This window comes from Colossoma macropomum, unplaced genomic scaffold (assembly GCF_904425465.1).
Source record: "Colossoma macropomum unplaced genomic scaffold, Colossoma_macropomum, whole genome shotgun sequence".
Taxonomy (NCBI): domain Eukaryota; kingdom Metazoa; phylum Chordata; class Actinopteri; order Characiformes; family Serrasalmidae; genus Colossoma; species Colossoma macropomum.
This window is the reverse complement of record NW_023494804.1, coordinates 22,324,222-22,342,035: the sequence shown is the minus strand read 5'-3', so window position 1 is coordinate 22,342,035 and position 17,814 is coordinate 22,324,222. Positions and strand designations below refer to the sequence as shown.

At 39.7% G+C, this 17,814-nt stretch overlaps 2 protein-coding genes across 2 annotated transcripts in view; one reads left to right on the top strand and one right to left on the bottom strand.

Moving 5' to 3' along the window:
- Window positions 1-12,145, top strand: part of smc5 (structural maintenance of chromosomes 5) — a 23,901-nt gene extending 11,756 nt beyond the window's left edge. Inside the window, exons 13-24 of the mRNA XM_036595780.1 lie at window positions 619-751; window positions 1,250-1,423; window positions 3,158-3,327; window positions 3,822-3,945; window positions 4,043-4,165; window positions 4,573-4,701; window positions 4,815-4,910; window positions 5,430-5,534; window positions 5,616-5,735; window positions 9,066-9,245; window positions 9,699-9,794; window positions 9,886-12,145. Of these exons, the coding sequence (XP_036451673.1) occupies window positions 619-751; window positions 1,250-1,423; window positions 3,158-3,327; window positions 3,822-3,945; window positions 4,043-4,165; window positions 4,573-4,701; window positions 4,815-4,910; window positions 5,430-5,534; window positions 5,616-5,735; window positions 9,066-9,245; window positions 9,699-9,794; window positions 9,886-10,017 (1,582 nt within the window). The 3' untranslated portion in view covers window positions 10,018-12,145. The remainder of the gene's footprint in view (window positions 1-618; window positions 752-1,249; window positions 1,424-3,157; window positions 3,328-3,821; window positions 3,946-4,042; window positions 4,166-4,572; window positions 4,702-4,814; window positions 4,911-5,429; window positions 5,535-5,615; window positions 5,736-9,065; window positions 9,246-9,698; window positions 9,795-9,885) is intronic.
- zfand5b (zinc finger, AN1-type domain 5b) lies at window positions 10,700-17,814 on the bottom strand. The gene is made up of 5 exons (XM_036595781.1): window positions 17,644-17,814; window positions 13,684-13,842; window positions 13,310-13,510; window positions 12,491-12,619; window positions 10,700-12,391 (listed from the first exon to the last, which is right to left on the bottom strand). The coding sequence occupies exons 2-5, from the start codon at window positions 13,832-13,834 to the stop codon at window positions 12,243-12,245; spliced, it is 630 nt and encodes a 209-aa protein (XP_036451674.1). The 5' UTR covers window positions 13,835-13,842; window positions 17,644-17,814; the 3' UTR covers window positions 10,700-12,242.

Here is a 17,814-nt window from a genome sequence, read left to right as displayed (position 1 = left end):
CATAGATTCAGGACTTACTGAGTATTCCTGGCTGTTCCCTTGAGAAAGGCACTTAACCCCCCCTTGCTCCAGGCGGCACTGCTCTGTTGGCAACATGGTGCTGCTCCCAGGATATTGTTAGACAGCAAAATGACAATTTTTTGTAGTTAATAAAGTACATGACATGACATGAATCAGTTCAGTATCAGTTCTAATATACTCATTTGAATTGATTACTACACATCAGGCATGTTTGTGATATGTTTCACCATCAAACAGTTCACACCTAATTACCCAGAGGAATAATTGTGTGTGTGTGTATGTGACACTGGTCATGCCTGGTTTCAGGCCTTTTATTTCACCTCAAGAAGACTAAGCAGGTTAATAGTGAATGCACAACTTCATACTTCATTCATGAGGTTTCAAACCAGAGGTGAAATAAAAGAAGATTTAATGTTTTTACTTGACATCAAGGATGAGTGACACCCAACTTCACCCATTTGAGGAATTTGGTTACAGAGTAGTTCAACCTGCCATGGCACTGAAGGGTGTTTGTGGCAATAAATGGCACTAACGTTATACAGAAAGAGCTCGTTCATAAGCACACATACTTTAATGTGTGTGTAATGTTTCCTGCAGGCGCTTTGGGTTTTTCTCTTACCTCCGAGAGCTGTTTGATGCACCTGAAGAGGTCATGAGTTACCTGTGCCATCAGTACAAAGTCAATGATGTACCTGTGGGCACGGAGAAGACCAAGAGCATGATAGAGACGGTTTGTTCACCTTTCTACTATGCTTTTATTTGTTTTTCTTTTATTTGGAAATGCCTGCAGTGGCATTTTTGGAGGAAAGGATTGAGCAGTTTTTCCACAGTAGGGAGGCAATGATATGGAAATTGTGATCTAATCTTGATCAATATTTTTAATCAAAGCATCTGTAGACATTTTACATAAACATTTTATAGAATGTAGAGATTTGACTACATCACTAGCTTTATGGAGAAATGTAACATTTATTTCTGTAAGGTTACAGTTGCAGTAAGATGAATAAAATGTAGATGTTTTAACAATAGTAGCCCAGTGTTGCCTAAATGTTATGTTCTTTTAGAGTAAAAAAAATGCATCATCCATATCAGAATCATATCAGTATCAGACGATAATTGCATTGGACAGATGTTTGGATTTGGATGATATTTCAAACAGACATTTTTCAGTCACAGACTTTGTAAAAAGGCAAGGGGGTTCACTGTATTATTTGTTTGTCTCTCTCAGGTGATAAAAGAATCTCAGCTGAGGATGATCTACACAGCGGAGGAGAAATACACAGTGAAGAAGTCTGCTTATTCCTACAAGACCATTTCTAGTAACTCCGCCCTGCGCCCCTCGCAGTTTCTCACCATGGCCATTGACACAGAGGAGAGACGACACTTACAAGAACAGCTGAGTGTGAGTATCACCCTTTTTTCGATGTGGCTTCATCCATTTTTAAGGAGCTTTAACAGTTAATGAAACCTAGCGGGGAAGAATTAACCTGATTTTCTTATTTTCTACTGAAAAACCCTCATTCGCCAATAAAAGAAATGCATGCGTCATGTTGAGAATTGTCCATTCCATCAAAAAGGATATGCAGGAAGATGTTGCCATGGTTGTGCAGCTCTGATTCACTACTAAATTAATAAGGTACCCCAGGTTTTAGTGGTGACAGTACTTGTTTTGCTGCCCCTGTGTCCTCAGTTTATGTAGCGAAGGGTGTTGCGTCTCAGTTGTAGTTTGGTTTGCTATAGGTATGCTCTTGATAATTAACTGATGAGTTGAATCAGGCCAGGTTTAAGACCTGACCTATTGGAAATTTTTTACCTACAACTGGCACTAATTTTAAGAGCTAAAATTCTGATTAGGCCTGTGACAAGTGACTGTAAAAACATGTTTACTGCCAGTTTTTAAAAAACTTAGTTTATTCTTTATCTCATGCAAACCATAGTAAGACACTAGTATTCCCACACATGAGCATGAATTTTTAAACATGTTGGATTGTGTGATATCCTATATTTATACCACGTTTACTGTGCCTCACATAGGTGAAATAGTTCTAAAAACATGGCTGTTGAGCTGCACTGGCTGAAGGCACTCTAGGAGAGGGGTCTTTGTGTGTCTTTACAGCAGGCAGGGAAAACAGCATCATCTTTGTAATAAAATTTAATTTCTGGTTAATTCTTCTCAGTTTATACCCGAGCACACACTAAGCTTAGCCTTGTCCTCTTTAATGTTTGGTACAGACTAATTCTCTTAGTTTTTAAATTTAGCTTTCCAGAACCTGATACTTTATTCTCAATAATAAATGCAGTGGAGATTGTACTAGCTAGCAAGAATTCTGGAGAAGTAGAAAACTTATCTAGACTGCGTCTAGAGACATTGGGCCTCATTCACCAATATCTTCTTAAGACCTTTGTCAGGAACAAATTTAAGAAAAAACTTGACGATTCATGACGTGTTCTTAAACCACAGAATTGTTTGCACCTCTGTGCTCTTGAGTGTGTAGATTCTGTTCTTAACTAATAACAAATCCCAAAAAAAGAAAACATTTGGTGAATGACAGAATCTTCGTGATGACTGTGTAAGTGTGTTTTATGAAGAAATTTCTTCTTAAAACAATTGGTGAATGAGGCCCAGGGTCACCTTGAAATGCGAGAGTGTCATAGCTGTGCCAAATCACGTGAGCAAAGCTGGCAACTGCATGCTCCCGGTGATAGGGGAGCATTTAGCTTGAAAAACAAACATTTGTATCCCCACAAAAGTGTGTGGGTTAATAAAAGTAGTAAATGTGTCTGTTACTCAAATGGATGAATATTTTAATTATTAAATTTATCAAATATTTGTAAATATTAGTTACATATTTAAAACTACCTTACAGGTTAATTTCTTTATGAGCGAGACTTCTGCGAATGCCAGTTAATCTGTTGAACTGATTTTATTAGCCAAACTACATGTTGGTCAATCCCTAGTTAGGATCTCTTTGATTACCTTAATCTCTTCGTTCGCTACTAAACTCCAGTACTGTGGTTCTCTAGAACTGTGGTTAGTCACCTCTTACCTAATGTCTTGCTTGGAGCAGGGCTTCTGTAAAACACATAATCTAAGCATTAAGGAGTACAGGGTGATGGTATCGTTTGACCTCTGCAGGCGGCTCAGCAGCAGATCCAGAACATTGACGCCCGCATGAAAGCTGCTGAGGAGCAGCAGGCCAAACTGGAACGCCGTGACAACGAGCTCCGCTTTGAGAAGAAGCATCTCTCAGAGCTGAAGGGCAAGAAGAGACAGCTGGAGCAGAAAATCAGCACTAAGCAGGACAGGTATCTGTGCACACACTGGCGCTGCACAAAAAAAATCACATTAAAATCAGGATCTCGATTTGATTGAAGAACAGCGTCAATTCTCTGCAGCATAGTAAGGCACATAGAGCATATGTCACCACAGCACTGCGATGATAGCGTGCTGATCGGAGTGAGCTTGTATCCACCATAACCACAGACAAGATTTCAGCATGGAGTGTTGCACAAACGGTGGTGAAAGGGACACATGGTCATCACACTTAAAGCTTCAAGTTTGCTATGAGCTGTTACTGAACAAGCTCAAAGTTCGGCAAATGATAGAAGCTAATTTGTAATCAGAATTACTACTTAGCAGACTTGTAAAAACTACAGACACTGCAGATTTGTACTGTGTTAATCACAAATTTCATCGGTAATCATTAAAATTACATCACATCGCCAGGTACAACCAATCCAGCTCAAATAGGACTTTATTTTAACTCCTTTTAACCCATTTTCTTATTTTTCTCCTGCAGCCTGAGGCAGATGGAGCAGGGTGGAATAAACCTGCAGGAAGCTGAGGAGGAGGCTAAGACCAAAATCTCACACGTAAACGACCAGAAGGTTGCTATTGTGGAGGAGATCCTGAACTCCATGAAGGTTTGTGTAAAGCCCCACCATTGTCCCACCATTCACTGTCAGCCACAAACTGTTATTTGTTCATTTATGTATTTATTGTTTTTGTATGTTTTTATAGTTTAGAGCCAGGCTGAGCATGGAGAAAGTTTTCCTGGCTCTTGAGTCAGCTGGTCTAACAGCTGAGAAAACCAAACTGGAGTCCGACCTCAGGGATGGGTCAGCCGAACTCAGGAGAGCAGAGGTCAGAAGGCACAACGATGTAGTTAAACACACTCGTAGCTACTCTCTTGCTCTGCTGTATGTTTGTGTCACCATCCACCCTGTGAAAATCTTCATTGTTTAAGTCCTAGCCCTTGAATCCTGGTCTTATTTTTCTGTTATTGTTCTTAAGACTTTTATTCAGCAGCTGCTTTGAATTATTCAGTTACTACTATGAATTATTCAGCAACTGCTTTGAATTATTTAGTAATTAATATATATTTTTTCAATGACTTCTATTAATTATTTTAACTAATATTAATTATTTAGTAACTACTAAGAATTATCAATGAGTTTTGCGTAATTTCTGTGAATTATTCAGTAGCTACTATGATCTACTGTTTATTGGACTGTGCGTGTGTGTATCTTTTTTCACTTTACCTGCTACAGCAAGTGTTTACTGAACTGGACCAGAGGAAGACGAGTCTTTTGGGGACGTGTAAGAACTTAATGAGGAGAGCCAGTGACATCTGCAACATGAACCCAGGAGAAACTGTAGTACCAGAGATACTGCGCACGGTCAGAACCACATGGAATCTGCTGTTCAGCCTGTTTAGTCTCCTCACTCAGTCATGGAATTTCATCTGTTTATTCATTCTTTTAGTCATTGATTCTTCTTCTTATCCCTGCAGGCTTTTAGTGAGCTGCCGGACACTCTGGATGAAATAGACGCCATGTTGAACGAAGAGAGAGCCAGAGCAGAGTGCTTCACTGGCCTTAGTGAAGCAGTAAGGCACACATATATACAGACTTGCGTACACATTGCTAAAGTTTTTATTTATCATATGTACGACATGCCAAGGACAGCTGTATATCAAAAATACTTGTGATGAGTCTCAGGTCATTTTTCTCTACAGTGGTTCAAATATTTGCGTAATAAATAAAAATGTGTGCACTTTCAGTAAAAATAATATGTAAGTGAATAAATGTGCATGTGTGCAGGGACAAATTTATAGGGCTAGAGTTAACATTACTGTTGTAGTGTAAGGAGAGAGGACTACAACCAAATGGCAGCGTCAATGTAACCGTTATAAAATATCAATAAATGTGCATACATAAGTACGCACATGTGCAGTGACGAGGAGTAAACTTCAGGTGCCAAACGTGTCTTGGCTGATCGACTGCAATGCAGTGGCCCTTCAGGACTTGCTTTGAGTAGCACTGCTGATTTGACTTAAGGATTACTCACATATGCAGGAGAATGTAAAGAGATGTGATTTTTTTTTTACTTGTTTTAATGCTGCTAGGTAGTGGAGGAATACAACAAGCGAGAAAAGGAAATAAAGAACATGGAGAAGGAACTGGAAGAAAAAACAAATGCTTTGAATACATACAGGCAGAACATCTCTGAGGTATGGCTCGATCCCAAACGCTTCAATTGCTGTATATGGTGTGAACTCAGGATAAAACTAATAAATGCATGTGTGAAACAGGCAAAGGAGCGCTGGCTGAATCCCTTGAAATCACTGGTGGAGCAGATTAATGAGAAGTTCAGTGATTTCTTTCGCTCCATGCATTGCGCTGGGGAAGTTGACCTGCATTCAGAAAACGAGGTAAGTTGTGTCTTCTTTGTTTACCTACCAGACACTCAGGCCCACAGTAAACGCACAGCCAGAGGCCACTGACCCACAGTTAGCTGCTATCTGATATCGTGTCCTGATAGGGGAAAGAAGTCCTGCCTCTCTGGCTCTTATTCATTTTAAATGATGTCACACTGTCCTATTCTTAAATGAACAGAGTGTACATCCAGCAGCTAATGTCCTAAAGCTGTTGTTGACAGGTTTAACAAATGTTTGGTCATTCACAAAAATGTTTGACCTGTTAGTTTAGTTATGACTGTTACCACTGCTGGGGTGGGATTTGTTTTCAGACCGGGAAGCATTGCCTTCTATCCCAAAAGAAAAGGAATATAAAAATGCAGGTCTAGTCATTGTTTTTAATTTTCTTAAAATTTGTGCTTTTTACTACCCAGCAGCTAACTTTGCAGAGAAAGAGTGATTAAATACTTTGTTTAAATGTGGTTAGCTAACAGGCTTTTCCATAATCTGGCCATCTGGCTTCTTTATTTCCTACTCTTATTTACTGTAGTTGAATAACTAAGCTGGTTCAGTAGTGATAAAATGAAAACTAGAGAAAGCTTTTATCTTGAAGGGGAATTCCACCTATTTTTCAAAATTTCTGTACCATTAAATGGTTAAAATATAAACAAAGTAATTTATAATACACACAAATCTTCTAAGCCGCTTCAACTTCTGGGTGCTGGAACCTATCCCAGCTGTCATCGGGCGGAAGGCAGGATACACCCTGGACAGGTCGCCAGTCCATTGCAGGGCAGACAGACAGACACATTCACACTCAGGGGCAATTTAGCATGTCTGATTGGCCTGACCGCATGTCTTTGGACTGTGGGAGGAAACCAGAGTACACAGAGGAAACCCACGCAGACACGGGGAGAACATGCAGACTTCACACAGAAGGTCACCCGGCCAGGGAATCAAACCCAGGCCCTTCTTGCTGTGAGGCGACAGCACTACCCACCGCGCCACCCCTCATTTATAACAGAGTAATGCAAAATGTTCTATTCTAGAGAAACTTACTGAGTCAGGACTGTTCACAGTAGTTTTGATAGGAACCAGATGTCTGACATGCTTAATGCCTGTAAAAGCTCCCTCAAAAAAAGTTATTACACTAAATAATTTAAAATCTGCTGCCTGATGCCTGAGACACCTGAGTTTTATGTTAGTATTAAGGTAAGGTTTTGGACTAAATGCTGTTTTTCAGATTCACCACTATTTTCCCATCATCAACATTATATATAAAAGCTCAAGACACATGTAGATTCACTGGACAGTCAATAAAATGGCTATATTTGTGTTGTAGACATTGCGACCCCTGGTTCCCATCACTACCACTGTAAAGAAATCTGAGTAACTATCTCTACAATGTACTATATCACACCAAAACACTCAGAACAATTTTTATTTATATCTCAACAATTGAATTTTACAGAAATGTAAAAAAAAAAAGTGGAGTTCCCCTTGTGATACATAATGCTTGTTAATTACAGTGCTGTCCACAAATATTGGCACCCCAGGTAATGATGAGCAAAATGACCTGTAAAAAATTCTTAATTATAATATAATATAAATATAAATAATATTAATAATATATTATAAATGTAATATAAATAATATTCTTAATTACTTATTACTTCTTTTTGATCTTTCATTCAAAATATTAGCAAAAATCTAACCTTTATTTAAGCTGTAATTATTGAAAGAAAGAAGTAAATCTCGTCATGAAAAAAAATGTTTTTCTTAGATCTGTGTGCCACAATTTTTGGCATCCCTAGAAATCTAAAGAATGAAGTCTAACTGAACCGCACAAATCTTCCAGATCACAATCAAACTCCACCTACATAACCACAAGTTTTGTTGGGGGGGTGGTCAGAAGAAAGCCTCTGCTGTCAAGGACCAACAAACTTATGCTACAGTTTGTCAAACGTTAATGGCATTTTCAGTGGGATCGAGTTCTTTGATCAGATGAGACCAAAATAGAGGGTTTGGGTAAGAAACAACAGAGGGGAGTTTGGCATGGACACAAAGATACATGGTATCACAAACTCCATCAAGTACCAGCAGAAATCAAAATCTGACTGTCTCAGCCAGGAAACTTAAACTGGGCCATAGTTTGGACTTGCTAGCAGGACAATAAGCCAAAGCACGTCTCAAAATCAACACACAAATCGTTCACTGGACCAAATTAAGGTTTTGCCACGGCCACCCTAGTCCCCTGACCTGTGGGATGGGCTGAAGAGGAGAGTCCACAGTGTGGACCTCAGAATCGGAAGGTTCTGGAGAGGTTCTGTATGGAGGATTGGTCTCAGATTGTTTAGCCATGTGTTCTCAAGTCTCATTGTGTTATAGGAGAAAACTCAGAGCTGTTATCTTTGTGAAGGGAGGCTGCACAAAGTATTAAATGTAGGGGTGCCAATTATTGTGGCGCACAGATTTAAGAAAAATTCCTGATAGGATTTAGGTTTTTTTTTTCCCAAGCTTTGTACTTCAAAAAAGGTTAGATTTTTGTAAATATTTAGAATGAGAGCTGAAAACGATAAACAATAAAGAATATTTTTTACAGCCTGTTTGGCTAATGTTTACCAGGGGTGCCTGTATTTGTGGAGGGCACTGTAAGCTCCTATGAGCATTTCTCACTGCCCACCTGCTTGGATCTACTTGAACTGGATAGTGCCAGATTCATGCCATCTAAATTTACACAGACTAATCTCTGCCCTCTTTATGAGACCCATTAACAGGCTAGTTACAATCAGCAAACCAGGGCCACTTGTGGAGGGGGTGCTGGTTTAACCCTTAAATTACTACAAATATAGAATTGGCTGTAACTTTTACTGTTTGTCTCTGCGCTCTTGTGTTTGTATGCGTGAGTTTACATACATTTGCTAATACTAACCAGCCCACAACATCACAGGGTTGCTGGGAATTCTCCTGATTTCCCACTCCTGCATTGGCTGTTACTGAATTTAGTCAGTACTGAAATAATCTCTTAAAAAAATGATCAGTAGTGCCCTTTGGTGTAGCACTAGAAAGTGATGTTTAAAATAGATTTAAAATGACAATAAGCCTTTTGACTAAAGTCCATTTAAATGCCTGTTTCCCAGACCCAGGGTAAGCCTAAACCTAAGACTAAACATACTTTTAATGGTAAAGCACTGCTGGCAACGCAGTTTAGTATAAGATGGTTTAATCCGTGTCCAAGAAGCTGGCCCATACAGTCGTGTTTGTCAGTGTGCAGTGTCCTTGCCAAATAAACATCTTAAGTAAAAAAACAAAAAAAAACACAAATTCACGGTCCTTGTGTGGCAGGAGGAGTATGATAAGTATGGGATCCGTATCAGAGTGAAGTTCCGCAGCAGCACTCAGCTCCATGAACTGACCCCACACCATCAGAGCGGTGGAGAGCGCAGTGTTTCCACCATGCTCTACCTCATGTCCCTGCAGGAACTCAACCGCTGCCCCTTCAGGGTCGTCGATGAGATCAACCAGGTGAGTGACACACCAGCATTCTGGATTACAGTTTTCATTATCACACAACACATTTATGTATACTTCTTGCACAATGGCCCATACTAATCCAAATTCTCATAGTATAAATGATGATCTAGGCATGATTCCCATTCTAAACAACTTAACACCTTTTATATAAGTCGCATAAAACACACAATAAGGCCTAATCTTAGATCAGTCTTCTTACTCAGAACGTGGTAAATAAGGGTCAAAGATACTCTCAGATCTTTTCATCCAGTGATTTCTGGTCTTCACTGGAGTCGCATTCCCATCACAACAAAAACATGATTTACAAAAACCTTCAATACAAAATAAAATGAAAGCAAGTTAAAATTAAAAACTTACTTCAACTCTAATGGGCTTAGTAAGGTTCCTACCAGGAAACATTTATGCTTCCTCACATATCTGGATTTGTTTTGGCAACATAAATAGGGCATGGACCCAGTGAATGAGAGGAGAGTATTTGACATTGTGGTGAAGACTGCCTGCAGTGGAAACACATCACAGTATTTCTTCATCACACCTAAGGTAGGTTAGCCTTTGAGTTTGTAGCTTATACATGTGAAGTAATACGTTTTTGTCTGTATACATGACTGTCTTTCTGTTTATGCACATGCAGCTTCTACAGAATTTGACATATGCGGATGAGATGACCGTCCTCTGCGTCCATAACGGCCCCTATATGCTCCCACCAAATAAGTGGAACGACAAGGCTTTTATCAGGCGAGTCAAACGGAGGACCAACCAATAAACCTGTTATACTGGTTAACACTTTAACTATGCACAAAATATCTGCTACCATTTCTTTATCAAAATGCCAATACCCCACCAAGTGCCTGTTCTTCGCGCCCCCCCCCTTCATTTATTTTGGTCTTGGAGACTGTTAGCCCTTTATTTATAATTTACATAGTACCCAATTTTGTTTATTTGTACATTTGTTAAGAATATAGGACATTGTCAAAAAGGTATCACTGGGCAAATAAAGTTAATATTTGCAAACAAAGACAAAAAGATTAGAATTGCTATTTTGAGGTGGGAATGAATTTGTCATCACAGTATGAATCCCACAAGGGAAAATGATTCTTTGGCCGTCTCAGGAAGGGTCATGTTTTTTTTTTCCCCAAATAGTAACCAGCCAGTTTATTCTAGTGACTCAGATAACCACAGACATGTGACAGGGCAGTGACCACCTGCCTCCTTCTTATCCATGGCCTATGCAATCAACCAGACAGTGCCAGTAACTAAGACTGATGTCTATTTTAATTCAACTTTGTATTTAGATTACAGAAAGGTTAATTAGAAAATTGCCTAATTTGCATTTTATTTTGCTAGGAAGTACAAACCACGGTTTGCTACTAATTCTGCTTAAAACACTCCCACTCATTCTATCAAAAACGTTTGGACAGTGAAAACACCACAAGAAAATATCTTCATTATATCTCTGTACATAATTTTATTTACATGATACAATTTCGCAGTAATGTTGGGTAACGAGATTATATGCGCAATACATATAATAAATATAAAGATGGTTTGTACAAACTTGCATAACTAAAACTTGAAAATAAGACGGTAATTTTTACTGTGTAAACTGAAAAAAGACCCCTACAGAATGGTAACGGCCAGACCAAGAAAACAAAAAGACTGAGGGAAAAGTCTAGAAGGAGGCATCCTATGATTAGACTATATGGGTATTCACACAGTCACACAACACATCCATCCCTTCCACACCACTGTGGGTCAATTAGAAACACCATACAACTTTCATCACCTGTGTATAAACTAGCATGTGACACTCATTCCACACAAAAAAAAAATATCAAATCACAAACAAAAAGCAACATTCATTACAGAAGTGGATTACGGGTTAAAAAAGGACGATCAGCATGTTGCCAACTTCAAAAACTCTAATGTACTTAGTAGGTATTTCACTAGCCATGCAATATACCCTTCTGAAGTCCCCTCTTCTGACCAAAGCAGCCCACAACCCAATTTCAGTCTGCATTCTGGAAGGAGTGCCACCTTTACACCAGTATTATTGTTTTTCCTAATGGTATTTTAGGTACTCCAAGGTCGATGTTGAATCCTTCAAGCCTGATCTGGCTTATTAAAGACCAGGTTGCTGAAAATATTATGAATACTTACCATTTCACATTTGATTCTTCAGAGTTCCCAAAAAAAAAAAAAAATTTAATCAGCTCTGAAACTGATCTGGCTGTTTGAGATGGAAGCGTTGAACAAGTCCATGAATTATAAATTCAGTGAAGTTTTTCTCCTCATTTGACACTTGAGCAAGGGGGAAAAAGCCTCACTTCAAAGACATCTGCTTGAAGCAAATAAACCAAGCTAATGTTGTAAAGGCTAACGCTAAAGGGTTGGGAGCCATGCCATGACTCACTTTAAAAGGTGAAACCTACGTGGAAAGGAAGAGAGCGTCCATTTTTTTGTTTTGTTTTTTTTCTTCTTTTGCTACATGAGCCAGCCATGCACTGTTGCCCTGATGGCGCTCGAGTCAGGGCAATAACAGTCATCTGAAGTCCCATAGGCTACAATGTGTCCATTCTCCGCCACACGACACCAGATGGACCGAGACACAATCACAAAGTAAACTTTTTTGACAATCACAAAGACAGTCAGCCTTTTCAACACAACGATCAGGTCAAATTCAGTCCCCCACCTAAAGACACCTAGAACCAGACACAAGGAGATGAGAGATCTCTGGGTCTGTAACCCAATTTTAACTATACTTTTTGTTCTTTTTTTCCTCTTAAATCGAAGCTCATACACCACAGACTGAAAATAAGGAAAAGCTGAAATAAACAAAATATCACTCATGCATTGGCTGAAAAACCAAGTTTCCTCCCATCAACAACGCAATTTAAAACTAGTCCTTTATATCGCAGGTCAAGTTGCGAGTCCTTTTTATGTGATCTCACCCAGAATTCAGGGTCAAAGACAAGGAGAACAGGAGAGGCTCTATATTCTCTGGATCTTGTCGGCAACCACTACAGGATTTTCTTTGCGGATCTTGGCTGCAGCCTCGGCTTTGTAATCATAGGGACAGTTGTGCTTGTCTGAGTAACGGTGAATTCCACAGAAGAGGTTTCCACAGCGGCAGTCAAACCCTGGTGAAAACCAGTGAAATGATTTGCAATTATAATTAACATCATGAAACATTCACTTCAAATGTATAGATTTATCGATAGAACAACCGTCTGGCTCACCTGTAAGGCCAACTTTCTTGCGGCACATAAAGCATCGGTTTTTCTTAGGTTTTGGGGCTTCTGGAGTTTTAGTTTGCTCGCTAACCGCTGTGTTAGCTGAAGAAGCAGATGCTGTTGGCTGCGTTACAACTGGGGAATCAAAAGAAACCAAGCAAAATTACACTTAATATTCCACTACAATATGTAGTTTGTAGTATGGTTTTCATAAAACATATCACAATATTTTGTTTTTGATGTCAGCCAGCAAGACAGAACAGACAATTTATCAGCTGAACAGTAGTGCTATATCTAAATATGATTTGATAGAGAAATGAACTATTACGTAACAGAAGGGGAGGTTAATTATAATAAATAAGAGACATAACTGGCCAACACCCAATCAGCTGCTTGCTACTGTCCAACTTTAGTCGGACAGTGACACCATAGGTTTTTAATCGTTCTAAAATGGGGTGCCAAAGGGCAAAAAATACATAACAGTATACAACTAAAGGCAGCAGACAGGTTTCAGTTAAGTTTTTACAAATGTATTTCATAATGTTACACTGTATTTTGAGAAAAAAAATCTTCCTTTTAAAATTTGTGTCATGTATAATGCTAAAATATGTCTGCTCTCCGTTGGGTAAGGGGGAAGGGTTAGGGTAACTTTCTGGTCCAGGGGTCACTCTTTGGGCAGCCCTGGTCTAAATGCTAACTTACCAATAAAGAAGATGGCAGAGGTATTTAGCATGATAGCAATTACCTGATTCTAAGCCACCAGGTGTTTTTACTGGTATACACCTTTTTGGATCTCTTTTATAAGAAAAAAAAAGTTTTACTAACCAGGTTCAGGAACTTCTACTTTAGGCGATGCAACTTCCTCTTCGCAGGAAATGCTCATCTCCGTCATCTGCTGCGTAACAGGAAGTGCTGCGGCAGCCCCACTGGATGACTCAGCTTCACTAGCAGAATTGTTTAGGCTGGCCTCGATGATCTGGATTGCCGAGGCCTCTGAGGTAGGACTACTGGTTACGCTGCTAGAACCTGAAAAGTTAAAATACCACATGGATCATCATTAAATAAATACCTCTGCAGTTCTCTTAGCCGATACCAATGGCTAGATGAATCATTTTATGCAAATATGACGTCAGTCACCGATCGACATGTTCCTCAGCAAGGAGGAATTAATTAAGATTTTGAGAACAAGCGCTTCTCACCCATGGTACTAAGAGGACCTCCATTGTTCTGTCTCGTTAGGTGCTCCTTATAACAAACTGAGCACATGCCATTGGTCCTAGGGTTGCCATAGAAGCCACAGCCAGTGGTGCAGAGCATGGGCACGGGGCTTTGGTTGGTCTCCTGGGCCATTTTTGAATCTGTGGACCAACCACAAAACACAGGTCAAATAAAAGTAGCACAGACGCTCATCACTGGGCCAAATTCAAATCTCTGCTGTGACCAAATCAAATATCGACTATGTATTATAATTATTACATTATAACAATAAATAAAAAAAACATCTTTTAAACGCAATTTCAACTCATTCAACAGACCATATTACTTAAGTTGAAATCCTGATGGTGTCTCTACAAATACGCAGAGGTTAGGTAACAAGCACAGGCCACAACAGAAACAGATTATTCAAAACCTAAAAGGGTCAGACGTGTAATCTGTCTTCCTGGCATCCGTTCTACCATGCGCTTGCCACCTGATCATCTCATTCACACTACTTCGGTCACATTCTTGAAATTTCAAGCACTTTTTTTTAAAACACATACAATACACTTAAAATAATCTCTCAACCAGAGCCTGAATTCTATTAATACTCCTTGTTCTAAAATACAGGCTATATTTAACTCATCAGTATCCACAAATAAAATGTTAAGTAACCTTCAGGTTTGGTGTTTAAGTTTGCCTGAACACATCTGAAGATTTTTCAAATCATGAAACCATATGGGTAAAAAGTGAGATTTTATCACTGCATGTGTCTCATAAATTCAGTCTTTTGGTCACTTGGGATTTTCAACAAAACAGAAAATTGAAATTTAATTGTGAATAAAAATATGAAAACTACATGGGTACAGCTGAACATTACTCCAAAGTACAACAATAAAAATGTAGTCACTTTATACTAATCAGAACAAGTTCTGTGGCATTTCTCATCATACTGTTGGACATCAACGGCTTACCATTAAAGATAATGATCAATGCTGGGGAACAAGTTGTTTAAGCATTACCAGAGAACTGACAAACAGTTCTTCAACAATGATTGTTAAATCAATGATGAGCCTGAACTAGTTTCAGTGTTTTTACACGTCCCATCTCGCCAGTCACAAAGATGTGAGAACAGTTGGCTACTGGGTTTGGAACATTCTGTTCAGCCAGGCCAGATTATCACTGATAAAGGACAATCAGACCACAGCATGACTGGCAACCCAGATATGTCTGTAGAGCAAAAGCTTAACAAACCAGTGTCTTTTCACACATGTATTTAATAATAATAATAATAAAAAAAACCGCACATTAGTAATCGGTGTTGCTCTGGGGGCGAAACCCACCACCGATCAAGAGAAACACATACAAAAAAGAAAAACACTGCCTTCCGCCAACGCATTTTCTTGAAAGCAGCGTCACAGGTTTTCCCCAGAAAGGCCAGTTGGAGGAGGAAAGCTCCATCACGTGTAAGCCTGCTGACTGCAGAGCTCCTCGCCGCAGCACACTCACATGGAGGAGGCCTATTAGCTTTCGCCTGTCACAAGGGCGCAATGTGACAAGCTGATCCTCACACAACCTCGCCAACAGCACTGGGCCTTGGCTGCTGCTATTTATAGCCCCGGCTGCCTTATCGTGACTCGATTACATCACAGGAGTCCGGTGTATGTGTATGCATGAAGCGCCTCCTCACTCCTCAGCACGGTGCGGGACACCCGCTGCTGTTTATTTGGAAGGAGCCAAAAATGGCAAACGTCCCCAATGCACGTCTGTAAGGCCTGGTGTGCTCAAGTACTGGACTGTCTTATTGTCAATAGGCTGTGCAAACAAGATCCTCCGGCTCCACTACTATCAGCATATGCCAACTCAAATGCCAACATCAGCCATGTCGACATTATCAAAAGAATAACTGTCTTTGGTAGAACTGCATTTCAAAGCAGTGTGGAAAAAAATAAATAATGGTTTGTCGAAATTTAAAACTGTGGCTGGTTTCTTCAGAGCTTGTCTTATTTACAGTCTTTCATGGAAACCACTTTCAGTGCCCAAAACTAGCTATCTGAGGGCATCATGTCTATTTTTGTATCACTCAGTTGAACTGTTTAGGATCACTGCTGCTTTGAAATCTTTTGAAATGTGTCTTTGTTCTGAGCCAAACCAATCTGTGTAGTATATAATTTATGAATATGAAAAAACAAAGGGATTGGAAAAACGCATCGAATTGGAAAATATTTATGTATATGTAATTTAAAATGATGTATTATTATACCCCTGTTCGGCAGCGAGCATGGAGATAAAAACTTAACGTTCACACTTTTCTGACCTAAGTATCAGTTATAATACATAAACTACAGGAGCTGCTGAATTTGGGGGAGACATGGCCTTAAAAAGGCAACGGTTGATGAATGAAGTCACTGTGAAAAGCAGATTCACATCTGTGATTAAACTGGAGCACAGAGGTCTGGATAACATTTTGGCTAACGGTAGTTTAGCTCGGGAGAAAACATACCAGACTAGCTGAGCTCCCGAGCCATCATGTGTCTGGGTTTAACACTGACCGATAATAATCTCACGTTTGTGATCGAGCTAGAGCAGATTTGTCGAAACGTGCCCAGTCTTTCTTAATACGCTACATTAGCCAGCTACGGTGGGCTGGAAAGAGGAGGCCTTGTCCAGGCTTTAAATCCACTGAGTCATGCTAACAGAAGCAAGGCTAGCAAATAAACCAGCTAACAAGGCTTCACACTGGTGTATAATTACTGATGACAAACAAAACACGCGAACAAACAACAAAACACTCATATGAACAAGCAAGGAAATAAAATACACGAAACATTTCGGTTGTTTTTCGTGTGGAAGAAAGTGCTGATAAGCAGCCGAACGTGTTAGCTGGCCAAATGGCGAGCTCAAGTTGCTGCTTTTGTCTTTTCTTTGTTCCACAAATACTCTGTCCTGTTTGTTTTTTTTTCTGGGTGGGAAATTATATAATTCAAGAAAAAAGCAAAGTGTGTACATACCCGAAACGATTTAAAAACGACCGACAAACATTTCAAGGTTACAAACGACGGAGAGAAGAAGAGATTTGGACATTTTTGCTTTCTTTAAGTAACGTTAGCGGCCTTAGCACGCTAGCTTAACTATGTCTACCTGCGTGGTTTAAAAGCCAAATTCATCACTGCTGCTTTCGATATATTTCTTAATCATTGCTTATTACACGACACTGAACCTGGTTAACTAAATAAGCTTTCCGAAATTCATCAGTTAAAGCCATTTTCAAGTGAGAACATTAAACCCTTTAGCTACTCTTTATGCTCACTACAACAGACGAAGCTGGGTCAGCTTCTTAGCTAGTTAGTCGCATTTTCCCGTTCCTCCTTAAATGGTGTAGCAGTTACATTCTGGTGTCTCAGGCTTGGAACTCCAGAATGTAACTGCTGCACCATTTAAGGTGGAAGGGGGAAAAAATTGAACAAGAAGCTGACGAAACTACAGCCTCGTCTACAACAGGCATCTTAGCAGGCAACTACCCCTCTTCTGATAACGTCGGGTCAGATTAAACCGCGAAAGTCGATCAAAATCGTCGCTTCGCCGATTAATCTGTGTCTATAAAATACATATCTGCGCATTTTTCGTTAAATATACGGCAGAACACGACGATTACATTAACGGTTCTTCCCAAAGCCAGCAAAGCAACCCGCATTAGCTTAGCTTACCATATATGGTTTAGCTCGACTCAATGAGGAACAACGGCTCATTGTAATTTAGGTACACGGTCTACTTTTGTTTGAATGCTTGTAAAGGCAGCCAGAGTTATTTTACGCTATTTAATCGTTCAAAAAGTAGGAAGACAACCAAATTTGTGATCAACTGACCCAGCTAGCTAACTAGCTAACGTAACCGCAATCAATTTGTGAATGAAATCCACGAAGCAAGTCAAGCAGTTGGTCTTAATGCTAAGATTTACTTACCTCTATTTTCAAACAACGCTGTAATGCTAAGGAAAGACGTCTCCGTGCGAGTTAAATGTAGAAATCCACAGCTGACCTCCTTTTTTCTCCTCCTGTGCGGTCAGGTTTTATTTTGCTCTTTCCGCTTCAGCCTCAGCCTCAGCTTCAGTCCGTCTGTTTTCCGTCGCTGCC

What these genes read in the sequence shown, in the direction of transcription:
- zfand5b (XM_036595781.1), bottom strand. Translation starts at nt 13,834, where the DNA reads ATGGCCCAGGAGACCAACCAAAGCCCCGTGCCCATGCTCTGCACCACT. An exon ending in AGGTCCTCTTAGTACCATGG is followed by an intron (nt 13,511 to 13,683) that starts GTGAGAAGCGCT and finishes TTAACTTTTCAG; the next exon opens with GTTCTAGCAGCGTAACCAGT. An exon ending in AGTAGAAGTTCCTGAACCTG is followed by an intron (nt 12,620 to 13,309) that starts GTTAGTAAAACT and finishes TTGATTCCCCAG; the next exon opens with TTGTAACGCAGCCAACAGCA.